The 17682-nt window shown below is 28.9% G+C and overlaps 1 protein-coding gene across 2 annotated transcripts in view; it reads left to right on the top strand.

Moving 5' to 3' along the window:
* Positions 1-17682, top strand: part of LOC107452964 (cell adhesion molecule Dscam1) — an 89011-nt gene that overhangs the window by 37898 nt on the left and 33431 nt on the right. For both annotated transcript variants that reach the window (XR_015429887.1, XM_087153670.1), the window contains exons 6-9: positions 3925-4197; positions 6553-6963; positions 15170-15337; positions 16706-16996. Coding sequence is in view for 1 of the 2 variants with exons in the window: in XM_087153670.1 (XP_087009796.1) it covers positions 3925-4197; positions 6553-6963; positions 15170-15337; positions 16706-16996 (1143 nt within the window). In the remaining variant the exon portion in view is untranslated. The remainder of the gene's footprint in view (positions 1-3924; positions 4198-6552; positions 6964-15169; positions 15338-16705; positions 16997-17682) is intronic.

Here is a 17682-nt window from a genome sequence, read left to right as displayed (position 1 = left end):
GAGTCAACTTAAATTATACAGCGTTTGGAGATACAATGAATATTATGTTGCCATTAAAAGCAGTTGGAAATATACTGAAATAGAATCTATTTATCACATAGAATAAATTACAAATGAAGTAGCAAACAACACTGTACTATTGAAATTTATGCAATACAGATTCCTCTTTTAAACTATATTGATTCGTGATTTTAAAAATACTGCAAATCAAATTATGGAGTGGAAATATATTCCTCCAAATAGTTGAACAAATGAATTTTTATCATTTATTATTGGTTGTCATGATTAATGCATGACTATACTTTAATAAAAAAATACTTATATTCTTATATCGATTCAATTTTATTGCGTATCACTAGATTACAAAAATATTTTTTAAATAATTCTGAGCGAAGTTTTTTAAACTGAAGATTGAGGCTTCTTTCTTAAATATAATTATAACTTTCTTTCTCTGTAGAAGCATAGCAATTGGATAAGCATTTTTACCTCGTCTTTTTTTTCTCCATTTTCTTAAAAGGGTATGTCACGCATTTTCAAATAAAGTGCATTGCCCATACCTTTAGAGTATAAAGTCTTTTTTAAAGTTCAAATGAAGATATTACGTGTCAAAAGATCTTAGAAAAAAAAGAAGTTATTTTGAAATTCTCTCTTTTCTCACTTTAGCCTTATGAAAACATTTTAGTTTAAAAAGCAATAGAAAATATTTTTGTACTTACGTAAGTTTCTCATTAAGGAAAAGGGAACAAAAACTTTTTTATTTAACTTTTTTTGCGCGAAGAAAAGCGAAACAGCACGTAAATTTAAAATCGTATCCTTCAAGGACTTCTTTTTCGGCGTTTCAACTTTTTTATTAAAAGAAATGTTCTTAAAACAGTTTATTTTAACAGTAACATTCGGGCAGTTTTGAATATTTTCCAAAAAATTGTGCTTTTAAAGAGAGTGCTCTATTTAATACATCTCTCAAATGATGTTTTTTGAGTCTTTCATCTATAGAATTTTCTATAAAAAGAGTTTTGGAATTTGAAGACTCGCATTCAAAAAAAAAATTTTAAAAGAAAACTGCAAACTTTTTACTCATTTTATTTGCTTTGAAGAACTTAAATGAGAAAAATATTTATCATGATTAAAAAAAAAACAACTTTAATTTAGGTTTTTTTGGGTTGGAACTTTTTTCTTACTTGATAGTAATAAAAAAAATTAACATCTATGAAAAATTTTAGCAAAACATAATAAATTAAAATATTTTTATAAGATTAGTTTGGTTTTGTATCAGAGTAATTATTTAAAAAATAATGCGGAAAAATATAGTTTATATTAGGGAATTATTTTATGAATAATGTATTTTCATAAGAAACCTATTTGCATTAAAAGTGAAAAAAATATTTCTTAATTATATCGCAACCACATTTCAAAGCTTAAGAAAAAAATTTCAAAGGGTATGAATTCTTTTACTAAAAATTGTTATTGTACTTGTTATCATCAATACAGTATTGACTTTACAAAATGTTGTAAAACATAACTCCAGTTTGATGAATGTTACCATGATGATTAAAGTATTCCATGGTTCTAAAAGTAAATTTTAAAAAAAGAGTGAACTGTTGTTTTAGCAGCGTTGGGCATAAATTTGATTGAATACAATAAAAAAGGTACTGAAATAATACCTAAATAAGTAATAGCAATAATTACATAATGGAATTACATCATAACTCCACATTTTTCTGTTTGAAATATACCGATCTTCTTTTCATGAAACTGAAGGATTTTAAACTTTTCTTGATTTCAAGTTGAATTTTTCAAAAGTTATTATCATGCAAAAATGGCATAATACATTTCCTACTATATCAAAATATGCACTGTAAAAAGTACCCGATTTTTTCGGAATTTATCCATACAATTAAAGATTTAAAGTCGGGTGGTTTTTTTTCTAATAAAATGGTTTCTCTGCGTTTTTTACCCTGAATGCTGGTTAATAAAAGCTCTCTGTTAAAATTCCAGATTTGCGTTGCGTAATAAGACTTGACTTTTCTTCAAACTACTTTGCGATTTTCTATACTTGCTTTTACTTTTTAGTAATTACTTTCTAGTTTTCTAAATCATGCATGTAAGACTGCGATACTATTTTTTTTCGCAGAAGCAATGTTTAAACAAAATTTTTACTATCGTAATTTTTTTCATAATAAAACACTAAAGCTGCAGTAGCGCAGAAGACACTGCACATGCCTTCCAATGAAATCACCCATTTTCGAAACCTAGCGATTCAAGTTGAATTTTGTAAAAGTTATTATCATGCAAAAAGGGCATAATACATTTCCAAATATAGAAACGTATACAATTTAAAATATAACAGCTTTTTTCGAAATTTCTCCATACATTTAACAATTTAAAGTCGGGATTTGTTTCTAGCAAAATAGTTGTTCTGTGTTTTTTACCCTAATCATTAGCGGATAAAATTTCAGATTTTCATTGCGTAATAAGACTAGACCTTCTCTCCTATCATTTTGTGGTTTTCAATATTTTCTCTTACTTTTTAGTAATTTTTTCATAGTTTCCTTTATCATGCATATATGACTGTGATACGACGTTTTTGACAGACACCGTGTTTAAACGAAATTTTTACTATCACATTGTTTTCATAATGGAGCACTAGAGCTGCGTAGAAGACAGTGCCAGCACCTTCCAATGAAGTCACCTAGGTTCAAAACCTAGCAATGACTGGTAGATACAAATTATGCCGACATCATAAAATATTCGATGCGTAACTTTCACTAAGAAATCTGTCATTTATATATATATATATATATATATATATATATATGGGTAGAACTCTAAACCCTTTAACTTTTGATAATAAAAAAAATAATGAAAAATAATAGGCACACTATTTTTACACCGCCAGAATTGCTTGAAAATGTATAAAATATCAGAAAATAATCGTGAACATTGAAAACTTTGATGCCCTTTTAAGTATAAGCAAAAAATTAAAGTTTTTGCACTAATTTTTCTAGGTTTATATACACTTCATTAAAAATCATAAAAAGGACAAAAGTATCATTAACCATATAAACTTATTGAACCTATTTTTCTTTTATCGAGCAATTTTTTCTTTTTAATAATTTCATCCATATTTACCCTTTATTTTTCATCAAAAAATATTAGTATCATAAATGAATTGAAAAATTTTAATATTAAGTTAAATTGCTATAAAGTGTATAAAGAGGCTTACTTTATTTATTTTCAGTCAAAAAATATCTTCAATTAGTAAAACATAGGGAAAAAACTAAGTTCCGATATGTTAAATTCAGTTAATTAATCCTGAGGTTACGGTTTGACAGGGTTACGGTTTGGACACCCTAGAGAATAGATCGAAAACTTTACTCAGATGCAACGTAATGCGATGTACACAACACAGAAAATAAATTAGTCAATGACAAACATGTGATCAAAATTTTGATTAATTTTAATATTTGCTTTTTAGATCTAAGTCTCATTACGGTCTTCACATCGTAACTGTAACCTCACCGAATGACAGTTTGTGATTATAAACCTAGAAAAATTAGTTCCAAAATTTTAATTTTTTGTTCATACTTATAAGGGCATCAAAATTTTCGATGCTCACGATTATTTTCTGATATTTGATACATTTTCAAGCAAATCTGGAGTTGTAAAAATAGTGTGCCTGTTATTTTTTATTATTTTTTTTTATTATCAAAAGTTAAAGGTTTCAAAGATCTGCCTATATGTATATAAATTATTTTGACCAGACGATTATTAACTACGATTTTAAAATAAATGGATATACGAAAATTACTACCATAAATTTGTACTACTTGGTAGGACATATTCTAGTTAAATAAATTTTCACGTCACAAAATAAGAAATAATTGAAAATATCTAACGTTTACGTGTTACTCTGATCGATTACAGAGCCCCTGAAAGTCTCCATAGTGCCAAAAGAAATACAAACAGATGTAGGGAGAACAGCCACATTCCACTGTAATGTTTCCGGAAGTCCAGCGGGCTCAGTGGTTTGGAAGAAAGACATGCGATCGTTGTCGCCATCCAATTCCCGAGTGATATTTTCCAATCAGTATGTGATACAGTTGAGGCAACTAAAGAGAACTGATTCTGGAATGTATCAGTGCTTTGTGTACAGAGACTCGTTTTCAGCTCAATCTTATTCACATCTTATTATTGGAGGTAAGAATTTTACTGAAAGTATTAGTAAAAACCAAACTTCTTTTTTTTCAAAACTAAAGTCCAAACTAAGGAGCAAAAATAGCAGTATTATACTGATATTTTTGTTGACAAGTATTTTGATTTATTTATAGTTTTTAAAATCATTTTTTATCATGCTCTATATTCTACACTGACGAATAGCATAGTGATTGGTTTACAAGGTTTCACAAAAAAGCTCGATATTATTATGAAAACAATATCTTCTTTAATAACCATATTTATATGCTTATAAAATTTATTATAAACCAATATTTGTCTAGTTATTTTGAATATGGCATTTCTTAAGTACAGCTAATAAGCCATTCGATAAATGTGTCGCATTTTTATAGATTGCGATTATCTTTTTAATTTACATAGTCGATAAATAAGACCGTTTCTAAGCAATTAATATGTATCAATGTAAGTTTTAGTCTTAAAATTAGAGTTACTGATGTTGTTATACTATGCTGTTACTTAGTGTGGACTTTTAGAGAAAAAACACTTTCTTATATTTAACAATCATAATTATTTAATTTAACAACATTGAAGTTAATTTAGAACACAGGAGTTGCGTCTTAACGTAACACTAGCTGGATAGGAATCTAAATTGAAACTTTCAGAGTAGAAGAAGTATGTGAAGTCTCAATTCAATTTAGAATGCTTGCAAAGATAGTTCTTATGCATGGCCACAAACGGCATAATATTCTACACTTGAGCATTGTATTAGATGATATATCGTTCCTTACAGGGTGGTTACAAGTAAACATTTTACTACTTTGACAAACATAGTGATGTTTAAGTGTTCTAAGAAAACGATAGGTTCATAAGCACCATATTGGTCTTTAAGTGGAAGTTCGGAGAGAAAGGTGTGATCTCAGACATCTTCATCTCTTCCTGACAAGTCACAAAATTTTGTAGTCTTCCTACAATGAATGCCGTAAGAACAAATTTGAAAAGAACAAACTCGATAAACGGAACTAAGGTTGAGTGATTTGAGCCCACTTAATATATGCTTTGATTTGTGCAGACTTGTTTCCATCTCGCTGTTAAAATTTGAACTAATTTTTTTATTGTAGATTTCTCTTTAGTATGTAGCGCATATAGTAAGTTTCATCAACATTCGTAAACCAAAACGACGTCTATGTTGATCTAAGCAGGATAACATTAATTATAACCACCCTGCGTCTACTTTTTAAGATAAAGTGAATGAAACCAAGTCGATAGGAATAATCGCAAGTCATGATATAAAAGTACAATCTTTGACTTTTTTTTGACTATTTATTCATTTTATATTGCTCTCTAGACAAGGGAAGCATCAAATTGAGGTCCTTTGTCATAATAGTCATTAGTATTTGAGTCATTTTTTTCATCCGCATGCAATTAGTGTATTTATTTTTTAGATACTGGACATTTGCTTCCTTATGTAGGTGGTATTTTGATACTTATTATAAAAACTAAACATTTTATATAAAAAGAAGTTCTGTAATTACGTTTCGAATTATTTTTTCTGTTGGTAACACTTCGTAAAGATAAAAAGAAGACATTTATTTAATAAACATTTAAATAAGCAATTAAAATCACCACTTTATATACTGTCATTTAAGATGCAAGTATTTCCAAGAATTATATTCTTATACACTGAAAAAATTCCGAGTTAATTTACGGCAAAAATGTACCATACAGGCTGCTGGTAATTTTTACCATAAATCCATTTTTACCGTAAAATACCACATTTGATCATATTTACTGCGAAATCGTTGAATCTTTAATGAAATCGATATCACTGTAAAAATTAAGCTATAAACTTTTCGGTAAAAATGGACTTTGAGGATGGTGCACCTATGATGCTAATATTTTTTGCTGTGTTAGAATCTACCTATAATTGCTTTACCGTACAGTCTAAAAAATATATTCGCAAATTGTAAGCTATTGTAAGAAAAATTATTCGAATACTTCTTTTTTAATATAACTGTACGAGGTTTGCTCCTTTTCTTAATATCCAAATAAAATTCCACGATATTTGTCATTGATTATTTTAAATAAAAAATTATTTTATACAATCATTATAACAAACAGTCATATTTGTAAGCATCGTATAAATTTTTGAATGTTCATTATAAGCAATTACGCTTGAAAAAATAAATATTTTCTCCCTGAAAAAGATAATACATTTAAATACATAAAAAGTGAAAGCATGAATTCAAATAGTACATGTCAACATAAGCAATTAATATTCATTTTATTAGATATATAGAAGTAGCACTTTAAATATTACGATGTGTTTTGATCAGTAAATGTTCTTATCTAACTTCTTTCATTTTCTTTTGGTTGTTTCAGACTTAGCTCCAAAGTTCAAGACAGTTTTTATAGAAAAGACAGTGAGACCTGGTAGTTTTGTATCTTTGACCTGCACCGCCACAGGAAATCCAGAACCACACATTAGATGGAAACTTGATGGCATCTGGCCTGTAATGACCCGTCCCGGAATTTTAGTCAGTTCTTATCTAAGTGCCGAAAGTGTTGTGACAAGTTACGTCAATTTCACTTCGATAGACATCATAGATAGCGGAGCTTACTCGTGCGAAGCGATCAATGATGCTGGCCGTGCTCAACATTCCAAGAGGCTAAATGTCTTCGGACCTCTATTTATCAGACCATTAGATAACCTCACTGCCTTGGCTGGAGCGAGCTTTGAGATGATCTGCCCATTTGGAGGTTATCCTTATGATACCATCAGTTGGAAGAAAGGTATGATATTGATCCGTACTGGAATATATATATTAATACGGAGCATTTACTTTTACAACGTCAGTTAAGTTAAAAGCGTTTGTTCATGTACTTCGTTGGATTTCTGATGCATCAATATGCAGTAAAAATAATTGTCATTTGGGTTTAAACATTTTAATAGTATTTTAAGTAAGTGTTGTTACCAATATATTTGAAATAAAAAATTAAACTTTTTCTTAGGGATGTTTTACAAATCCTAGAAAAGTCTTTATTTAGTGACAAATTTAAATAAAAATATTTTTGAATTAAAAAGTAAAAATAGTATTAGAAAATGTAGTTAAGAAATCCTTTTTTTTCTATTGTGTTTTTTGAAATTATGGTTGAAGAGTTTCTTTAAAACATGGTACATAATTAAAAGTATTGAAAAGCATATAGTAGCTTTGATTTATATTTAAAACTCAATTCTTAATTTCAGATTTCTAAAGATCTGATTAAGAAAAATATAAAAAATAATGTAATAAAAAATGATTATTTTAGTTTTTTTCTGGAAATCTCTTGACCTTTCCTTATTAAAATTCTAAGCATTTTAAAAACAAAAAAGAAAGAATGAAAAATAATGTTAAATTGAGAATTTTGTAGCTTTCCTTTTTTATTTATATAAGTTATTAGAGAGTTGCATATCATAGTAAAAATTTATAAATAGCAAAATTATGTGGAATCTTTCAAAAGTAGTTCATAAAGTGTAAGAAATTGTATAGAATTTTAAGGAATGTTGATTTATATGAAAAAATTATAAACTTGGTAACAGCATAAAATACTTGTAAATTTAATAAAAATATCTATTGCTGCTTAATTAATTTATTCTCATTGATTGTACTTAATCAAAAAAAAGTTAAAAAGTTACGAATTTAAGCTTCTTAAAAGCTTTCGCTTTATGTCAAATTATTTACTTAAGTAAATAAAATAAGCTGCCATTGTGGTTGTTAACGGTTAGTTGGATGGAAATGCAAAGAATTTCAGAGTTAATTAAGACCTTAATTTATTATTTGACACGAAAACTATTGCACACGGAGAAAACAATTGTGGCATAATAATGATATGTGTGGTAAAAAAAACTTGCAATTCTGGCAATTAAAACCAAAATATGTCATAGTTAACCTAATTGTTCGGTAATTTTGCCTTTCATATAGTAGCGATTAAACGGAAATTCAGGTTCTCAAAATTTTAGTTCCTATTACAGCACAATTAGTAAGAATACAAAACTGAAAAGTGCGTAAAAGCTTTTATGCTATACTCCAAGGTTATGCCATGCTCAAGGTTATGCTCTTAGGTAATAAAATTAACAAATTGTACTGCTTTATCAAAATTTTGTCCGATATTATAAAACCATATTTTATCGTTAATATTCAAAAATCATTACCAATGGGCTTCGAAAAACTCCCAAACTTTTTCGTGATTGATAGAGCGAGAAACATAGTAAATTTTACTCTATTTTGGTAGTTTTCACCAGTTTTGTTTTTGTAAATAAATCTACGTTTTTACAAATAAAGAAAACATTTAAGCAACATTTTTGATTAAAAAGATTTAAATACTATTTATTTTCTCTGCAATTAATTGGTGCGAAATTTAGAATAATCAAAAGTCCTTTTTGTTTCGTATAATTAGTAAAAAAATCGTAAAGTTAAAGGAGAGCGTTACTTGAGGTAAATTCCGTAAAAAAAATCCTGTAAAAATTTTAATTTTTACTCTTATTAAAGGTCATTTGAATTGTTTTTTTTAAATAATTGAAGATAACTAACTAACAAAGTAGGCATTTATGCATTAACAGTACAGTTAATATTGAAAACAGTTTCTATTTTCTTCGTGAACTTCAACATTCTTCTGCTATGTTACTTTAGAATGAAACATAACAGGTTTCAAAAATTGCAAAACACAACTAGACATTTCAATATTCTTTAAAACATTTCTGATACCGCTTTTAGTTCTTCTTTAAAATACGCTGAAATTTTCAGAAAATGCCTTTCAATATTTTATCTTTCTTCAAAGTAAAACGAGATCTTAAAAGTTCTCTTTAAAAGAGCTATTAAACTTTTGAAGCTGTTTAAACTTTAAAGAACACTTCAAAATTGCACCATTATACATCCTTTTAGCAAATATCCTGAGGCTACATCATTATCAATCGATTTCTCTCTCAGAATCGCTCAAATTCTGATGATTTTTGCTTTGAACTTTTTTAACGAATCATAAAGTAAGGAAATGATGTGACTTAAATGTTCAAAAAGAAAAATATCAGTTTCGTGTTACAGATAATGTCAAATAGCAAGTTGGCTTAAGTCAAAAAAGTGCCGATTTGGAATGATTTATATTTGATTCATGGTCATTTTCTTAGAGCTAAGTGTCTTTAGCTGACGATGGGGGAATATATTCAGAATATTTTAAAGTAATTGCGTAATACTATACAGATCAGCCAGATTTATTATGAATAATACCACTATGAATTCAGCATAAGTGTAAATTTTCAAGAATCAGAAAAAGTATTTAAACTTAAATTTTCCAAAAGATTTTTGCTGCACAAGGAAAGGAATTCAGGTAAAATTACCGTACTGTATATTAATAACATTTCTGGTGAAAGAAATAAAAATTCTGTTAAATAAAACCAAAATATAATGTATTTAAACTTTTCATACAATAATGTCTTTCGTTCATGTAGTAGCACTTTGACGGAAACTTTGATTTTCAGTATTGTAATTCTTATTACCACATATTTAATACAAAATACGAAACTGAAAAGTAAATTTCAATCAGTAAATGGTTTTTATGCCACTCTTTTAGGTATTATGACAAAATTATCAAATTTTACTACAGTTACCAAAATTTATCACATATTATAAAACCATTTTTTATTGTTAACTTTACAAAATTTTTGCCAAAGCCCTTTGATAAAAAGTATTGAATTTTTTCGTTTTTTCAAAGAGCCAAAAAACCGATGTATTTTTACAATATGTGGTAGTTTATACTATACTTTTTTCTGACTATATTGTGGTGAAATAACAAACTATTTGTTTTAAAAATGCATACCTAAGTATACCTCTAGGGTGGAATGAACTACTCTACACGTCTAAATTATGAAATCTGTTATTCATGTAAATTTACTAATAAATTTTATTTTACAAACTTTTTATAGTATTCATCAACTCAACTAATTCTTTTGAAAACGTAACTAACGAAAATGGTATGCTTTAAAAAAGCAAATCACCAAAATCAATGGAAGGGAAAAATCATAAATCTAAATGATTCGTGAAATTTTGGTTCCCCAAATAATATTTTTTTTTTCAAGGAAATGCTTAAATGTATCAACTGAATCGATTGTGAGGATGTTTTAAAATACAATTAGATGGGCTACACGGGGTGAACCTTTGTTTATTTGAGTAAAATAAAATAAACTAACTGTAATTATAAACCGCAAATAAGCCTGTTCTCCCAATTATGCATTAATAACAAATAAAAGTTACAAGAATATAACCATTCGACTTTTATTCCCCGCACAACTATTAATTATGGACTCCAAAGATTTAAGTTTAAGACGTTGTCATTTTTTTCATCAATTATCTCTAATAAGAATAAATACTGTTAGAAATAGTTAAGCATTTATTTATTTTCTAAATGTAAATAATAAAATTTGTATCCTTCTTTTTCTTAACAAATATTCTTTTTTTTTCTGCTTCCCCAAGATAATAGTCTGACTTATAATAAAATGCTATATTTCTATAGGGATATTCTAAACATGAGAATAATCCTAAAACTCAGTGTTTATTGATTTTATATATAGGAAGTTTTTTTGTATTTAAGTGATTATATATTTTTAAGATCTTAGTCAAAATCTGAATTAAAAAAAACATTTCAGCTAATCGCGATAAATGAGCAAATTTGAATAATTAAAACAGCTTATTTCTATTTTTAACTGAAAGAAGCTTATAATAACTTTTGTTTGGAGAAATTGTTATTAAGAACTCTTTGCAAGTATCTTTCATCATATATGTTATTTTTAACTATTTTAATCAATTTTTAAAGTGTTTTATTATAATAATCTTTCGTAATTATGATAATCTTTCGACAGCGTTTTTAATCTCTAGAAGTAAATATTAGATTTTACCACAGAATGAACTTCAAAAATTTAATTTTACCAGAAATTCATATTTTTAGAACAGTGATTTGTAGAACAAACTGTAAAAATATTGAGAAAATTATTACAGGACAAGTACAAAATAAAATTATGAAAATGCTATTTGTGGTAGATTAGGACTTATATTTTATTTTACTTCTTCTTCATTGGTCTGACAGCCCATGATGGGCCCTTGCCTTCCACAGAGTTGAACTCCAGGCTCTTCTACACCTGGCCAGAGTCATCCAATTTGTGATCCAATATATTTTATATATAAGACAAATATTTTCTGTATTTTCAGAAAATAATTCTGTAATCTGTAGAATATAACGTAGTCTGAACTGTTTCTTTCAAAAAAGAGATTATTTTATCAAAAATTCCAAACAATCAAAATTGCTCCTCATTTAAAAGTGATTGCCACTTGTTTTGCCACATTATACGCTTTCCGATGAATTTTTGCCAACACCAATTTTCGTAAAACATTTCTTTGCTTGGACGACAGTTCTACTGTTGACAAAATCTTTCACCTGCAAGGGTGTTTTTATCCTTTTGGGACTGCATTTATACCGTCGTTTAATCATTCATGCTTTATTTTAAATGAATTTTTGTAGTGTCCATGTAAGTAGGGATTTACCCAATAGCTTTCTTAATCAGTTTCAGCGTAGCACTACATCATCATGTCATCAAGTTATGTCACCTCTTGACAATTCTTTTCTGATTTCCGTGAATCTCTCACATGATTGATCACTAAACAGATGGAGACAGTTTAATGATACTGAATGCACCATTTGTCAGCCAAATCATTGTTAGTTTTTCCGTACTAGACAATTCTTATTACAACTGCATTATGAAACTGTCACCTCCCTTTCTTTAGTTACAAAAAATACCTAACAATAATATAAATTATTCTTTAGTTGTAGTAATCCAATATAATTAAATACTAACTATTTTTAAAATGTGTTCAAGTCTGCTCAAGTGAATGTAGGTTCTTTAAGATAATTCTAAGTATAGTATTTACTAAAATGAAATATTTATTCAACCGACAAACAAAAATTGAGCCGGCTGAAATCTATAAATACTGAGTGCAATGACTTATCTCACTGTAACTCAGATCTTTTTCAATAAATATGGGAAAGAAAGTGAATAACTGAGGAATGCCTCCTTCTATGCTTTTGGAGATCGTTTAACTTTGCATTTGGAGCATGAAATATGCAAGCTAACGTTGCGGAGAGATACTCAGCGAAAGTGAATGCCGAGCAAAAATTCTTTGTTTTAGTAGTGTGACAAAACAATTCTGTATTTTACTGGGCTGCCATTAGATAAAAGAGAAGAGCTTGCCAAGAAAAAAAGAATTTAATTTTCGTTTTTCTCTCCTAGTATTCTACATTGTTGTCTGGGAATTCTTTCCTCCTTCTAATTTTAATACAATTTTATCTTTTACGTACCAAAAGAAATAATTTAATGGTAGCTAGATTTTTTTTTTTTGCTTGATAGTAATGATTTTCGACTTTTTCTTAAACACTCTATTTAATTCTTTGTTTTATTTATGTCAACAAGAATGGCCTAATCGCTGATAAGGCACTAGATAATATAATCATTTTTCAAGGATAATATTTAATAATATTATATTGTTTATACATAATATTATTAAGGGAGGCAATTTTTTTAAAGGAGTGAATCTGCACTGTCGGGTTGCAGATATAGGAAGGTTTTACCTATTTGTGCTCGGAATTTTAAATGTATGAATAGTAAGTAATAATGGAAACTAGCTAACTGAAAATGAACTTATTTCTGCATATATACGAATTTCGGAGTTGATTTCCTCTACCAAGAAGAACGAAAATTTTATAGGATTATTTATTGGTAACATGATCGATCTATAAAAACTAATTTTGTTAGGTTGTCTTAAGTATTGATTTATCGAATCCCAGTGATAGCTGGTCGATACGAATTTCACATCCTGTTTGCACCGACGACAGTGCTAGCGCGAAATATCCTCAGTGGTAGTCGGATCATGGGTTAGAATCCCCTAGCCATCAGGTTAACCGTGAGAATTCTTCGTGGTTTTCTTATCCATGAAACGCAAATGCGGGTTAGTTCCATCAAAATGTCCTCCATGGCGGCAAATTTCTCCTAATACTTGATTCAGGAGTTCCCTTTTCTTCTTGCATTGTGTTCATAATTACAAGGCTACGGAGTTGAACATTAGTAGTCATAAACCCAAAAATACGGCCGATTGTTCAACGACGGTTAAAAAATAAAATAAAATATTAAACGATACTCAAGTTATTGCTCGAGAGGTACGTGAAGAAGCAGTGCAGCTCCTAATGGAGCATAGTGATAAGTTTTCTATCTGATCTCATGGCAGAGATGGAAAATTTTAATAATTCTACTGTGTACTGCCTGTGAAATGTCTCGAACTCATAATTATGATGAGTTGGGGGATTTAATGGCTGCCGAAGAGATGTTAGCTTATCACTAAAATTTATTACATAGAGAATTTTGACAATATTATGGACATTTCATTATAATAGTTAAAATTTAATATTTCCGGGAGAGAAACAATGGTTCAATTGATTGCTGATGGCTTTTTTTTTTCAAATGAATATATGTCTAAAAAATATTGCTGAAAGCTATAAGAATTAATAAAAACATGTCAAAACAATTTACATCCCATGACAGTAAAAAGTTTATTTTAAAAATAAATATCAAAACATTTGAAATTATAATACTTACTATAAAACATAATTTATTTTGTCAAATGTAGTTTTCATTAACACATGACATCCTTAAACAATTATCATTAATGCATTTCGTAGAATTAAAAAGAAACAAATGGCCAAACGATTTCGAAACACTTCATCAATTTAATTCGAAGTAATAAATGTAAACGATGAACTCAGCAATCTAACTAGTAATTAATCTTTTTGCCATTGTAAGATGATTAAAATGTTAAGAACAGAGTGTTAACAGTGTGGCACGTAATGATTAAAAAACGCATCTTTTTTTACATACTATTTCATTTGGGTTCACACTATTTATATATTTCTATGTGATTAAAACTTTTAAATTTTCACAAAGTAAAAAATAATCTGTGAAACAAAATTTAAACTCAAAACTAATCTTGATGTTGAATAATTGTCCAAGATTAAATAATACCAAAATTCAGATAAAATTTCAAGTATTCGAAACAGTTCGTCAAATATAATTTTTTGATAGATTATTAATTACTAGGAGGCTCCGCCCCCTGCTCGCTAACGCTCGCCAACCCCCGAGAATTGCTACGCAATCCTATGTGGTTCACGTCGTGAACCATGGCTCGCTACTCTCGCTCGCTACTCTCGCTCGCCAATTAATACAATGTTCTAGCACAAAGACATAATATATTATCATCAAAGACATAGTATTTTATCATCAAAGACATAGTATTGTACTTATGTAGAAGAATTCTACCAATGTTCTTATCGGCTATTAAAAAAGTATATTAGGTATTTAGATTGTACATGGTGAAAAAATCAAAACATTAGCTAAATAAGAAACATATTAGCAAAATAAATTATCAAATATTGCTTCACTAATATTCTGCATTTTAAAGCGTGAAAATTCAATGCATAAATAAACGCGAAATATAAAAAATATTCAGTGCATTCAATACAAACACTTAAACGTTTTTTAGACGTTTAGGTAGCTCCCAGTAGAAAAATATCAATTTAACAGCGGCCTTTTAAAGCATTCTCACTTCAATTAATTAATTAATTCCTAATTGAGTTTAAATTAAATATTGTCATGTTTTTAGTGCATGAATCTGAATTGAACAACCTGATAATGCTCACTCTGGTTATTGTTATCTGGTCGCTCACTACGTGCTCTTGCGCACCGAAACCTAACAATTAAAAATGAAAACTGTTGCCAGCGCGAGAAAAGAAATATCATCGGTTTTATTGATACATACATGCATACGTACGTATTAGCGTTTTATATAATATAGATGTGAACTATATTGCAATATATATTTAAAATATTACTTAAGGAAATTAAAAAGAAAAAGTTTTGATTTTTCTTCAGGAGGTCGAGCTTTACCAATAAACCAGAGGCAACGGATCTATCCAAATGGCACGTTTCAAATTGTAGATGTGCATCCAAGTGAGGATAATGGACAATACAGCTGTGAAGTATCTTCCAACCAAGGAATAATGCCCCCTGCCTCCCGCAGTTTCCGAATTTCTGTACGATGTAAGAATCTTTCTTACCTTTATTTCCTTTTTTTTTGTTCTTATATATTTTTTTGTCCTATTTTATGCGCCATATACAGTATCACACACTACTACTATTGCAAGCTTAGTCGCTGCGGCATCAGTTGACCTGGGGGCCTTAGGCCATTGTGGTCCTTTATCCATTCATCGGGATATCCATCACCTGGATATTCATCATTATATTCATCATGATAGCCATCAAGCTATTCATCACTTGGAAATCTTAAGAACTTGAATTGATGTCCTTGTGGTCTTAGTATCCTAGGTACAAAAGTAGAAAATTAATAAGTGGGCCTATTACTCAAAAGGCATAGTCGAATATGGTTCGAATTGTACAAAAAAAAAAAAAAAAAAATAATAGTACAGTTAAATTATAACTTCCTAAACAAAGTTCCCAAAAAACAAATTTAATGATTTCTCAAATTTAATTCGAAAAATAAATGCCAATATAATTGTTATTTCCACTTTGTATTCAATAAGAATTGAGTCATCTATAAGACTGAACGGTTTTCCAGTTGTTGTTCGTCAATAAAATATATTATCAGTTCTACTGCAGATTGAATGTTGTGATTATTGTTAACGCTTTTTTTTATTTTTGCCATAAAACGTTTTACTATTTATGCACCATTAAGTTTTACGCGAATGGTCATTATCGATCACTAGTAAAAAAAGTGTATGATTGGCCTCTAGGAAGCGTCTTCTTTGAGAGTCCCATATTCAAAATTCTGTTAGACTCTGCAGCATCACAATTCAACGCTTTATCATAAAAACTTTGATTCAGTTTGCTAAAATGATGATTACAAGTTTAAAGGGTACGAGGAGCAAATTGTAACAATTGAACAACCCATGATCAGAAATGTCATTTTACGCCGGTATGAGAGATTCTCTCTGGCCCATTAGCAGTTCGCATGGACTCTAACATGCATTTTTATTAATCTGTAATATCTTTGTTTCGTATTTTCTAATACTTATTGGAAAAAAGTACCCATAAATATGTCCAGAAATTGCTCTTTTCATCAAAATTTATTGATTTGGCAGCCGAAATGACGTGCTCTACAAGCTAGTCAGAAAACCAATGAACAACAATAAAACCGCCAAAATTGGGCACAACTAAATTCGTATATAAAATTATCCTAATATAAAGAAATATAAGATTATCCTGATACTTTTTATTAAATCATAAAATAACTAAGTCAACTTGGAATAAATAAATAAAATTTAATGTGCACTGAGACTAACCTTGCCGTTTCTAAGTCACATGCAACGACGACAAACTAATTTAGAGAGAAATTAATCATCATTTTCCCAATAACTCACTTCATTCTCACGGTATAATTTTATTTTACAGCTGGTCCAAAAATAGCTGGTTTCTCTTTTAAAGAAAATTTACACGAAGGAATGAGAACAGTTGCTACTTGCATAGTATTAGGCGGAGATGGTCCATTAGCTGCAAAATGGCTAAAAGATGGTCGTCCAATTTCGGAACAAGAGCTTGACGTTAATATCCTTCAAGAAGATGATGGATCCATTTCCATATTGACCTTTAAGAACTTAACCCATCGCCATAATGGAAATTACTCGTGCGTTGTGTCCAATGATGTGGCTTCAGAATCAAGCAGTGCCACACTCACTGTCAAAGGTTGCTAAAACTATTGCTTATAAAATTGTGTATTTTAAGTTATATTATGAACATATAGTCTCTAAGCATTAATAACTGCTTTACGAACCGCATAAAATAAGGAAACTCTGACAACGATATTTTTTGCAAACTTTACATTTGAAACTCGAAAAAGTTTAAAACATGCAAAGTCTTGTAAGATATATTTTTATTTCTGCCTACAATAAATATTTTTAATTGAAAATAATATTAAAACTATTAATTTTTTCAAGAAAATTTGACGTCAAAAGTCGGCAATCTTTTTCCATATGGCAGGATTTTCCTCAGCACTAGATTCATGAAACAAATTAAATATTTGTCAAAGCGAAATTGTGAATGCATATATAAGTCGCACTTAATGCAAGAGTTTAACAAAAACATTTTTTTTTCATTTTAGGAAATAATTTGGTTTAAATACACAAAGAGTAAGAAGAACTTTATCTGCTGCCCTTACCATCAAATCACAGTAAATTTGCATTACCAAAATTAATAAAATTCTGATTATTTTCTGCCGATATTAATTCTTTATATTTGTATTAAGTACTATGCAAAAAGCTCTAGTACTCAGGATGAGAGTACTTTTTACTATAAAGTACATTTTAATAGTAAAACACTGTATCTGTAACAATAATATTTCCCTTAAAATTACTGAACTATTCGACAGTAAT

The sequence above is a fragment of the Parasteatoda tepidariorum genome, chromosome 10 (genome assembly GCF_982258835.1).
Source record: "Parasteatoda tepidariorum strain Cologne lab strain chromosome 10, Ptep-v5.0, whole genome shotgun sequence".
Taxonomy (NCBI): domain Eukaryota; kingdom Metazoa; phylum Arthropoda; class Arachnida; order Araneae; family Theridiidae; genus Parasteatoda; species Parasteatoda tepidariorum.
Note: the sequence above shows the minus strand (reverse complement) of the source record. Positions and strands in the feature narration are given on the sequence as shown.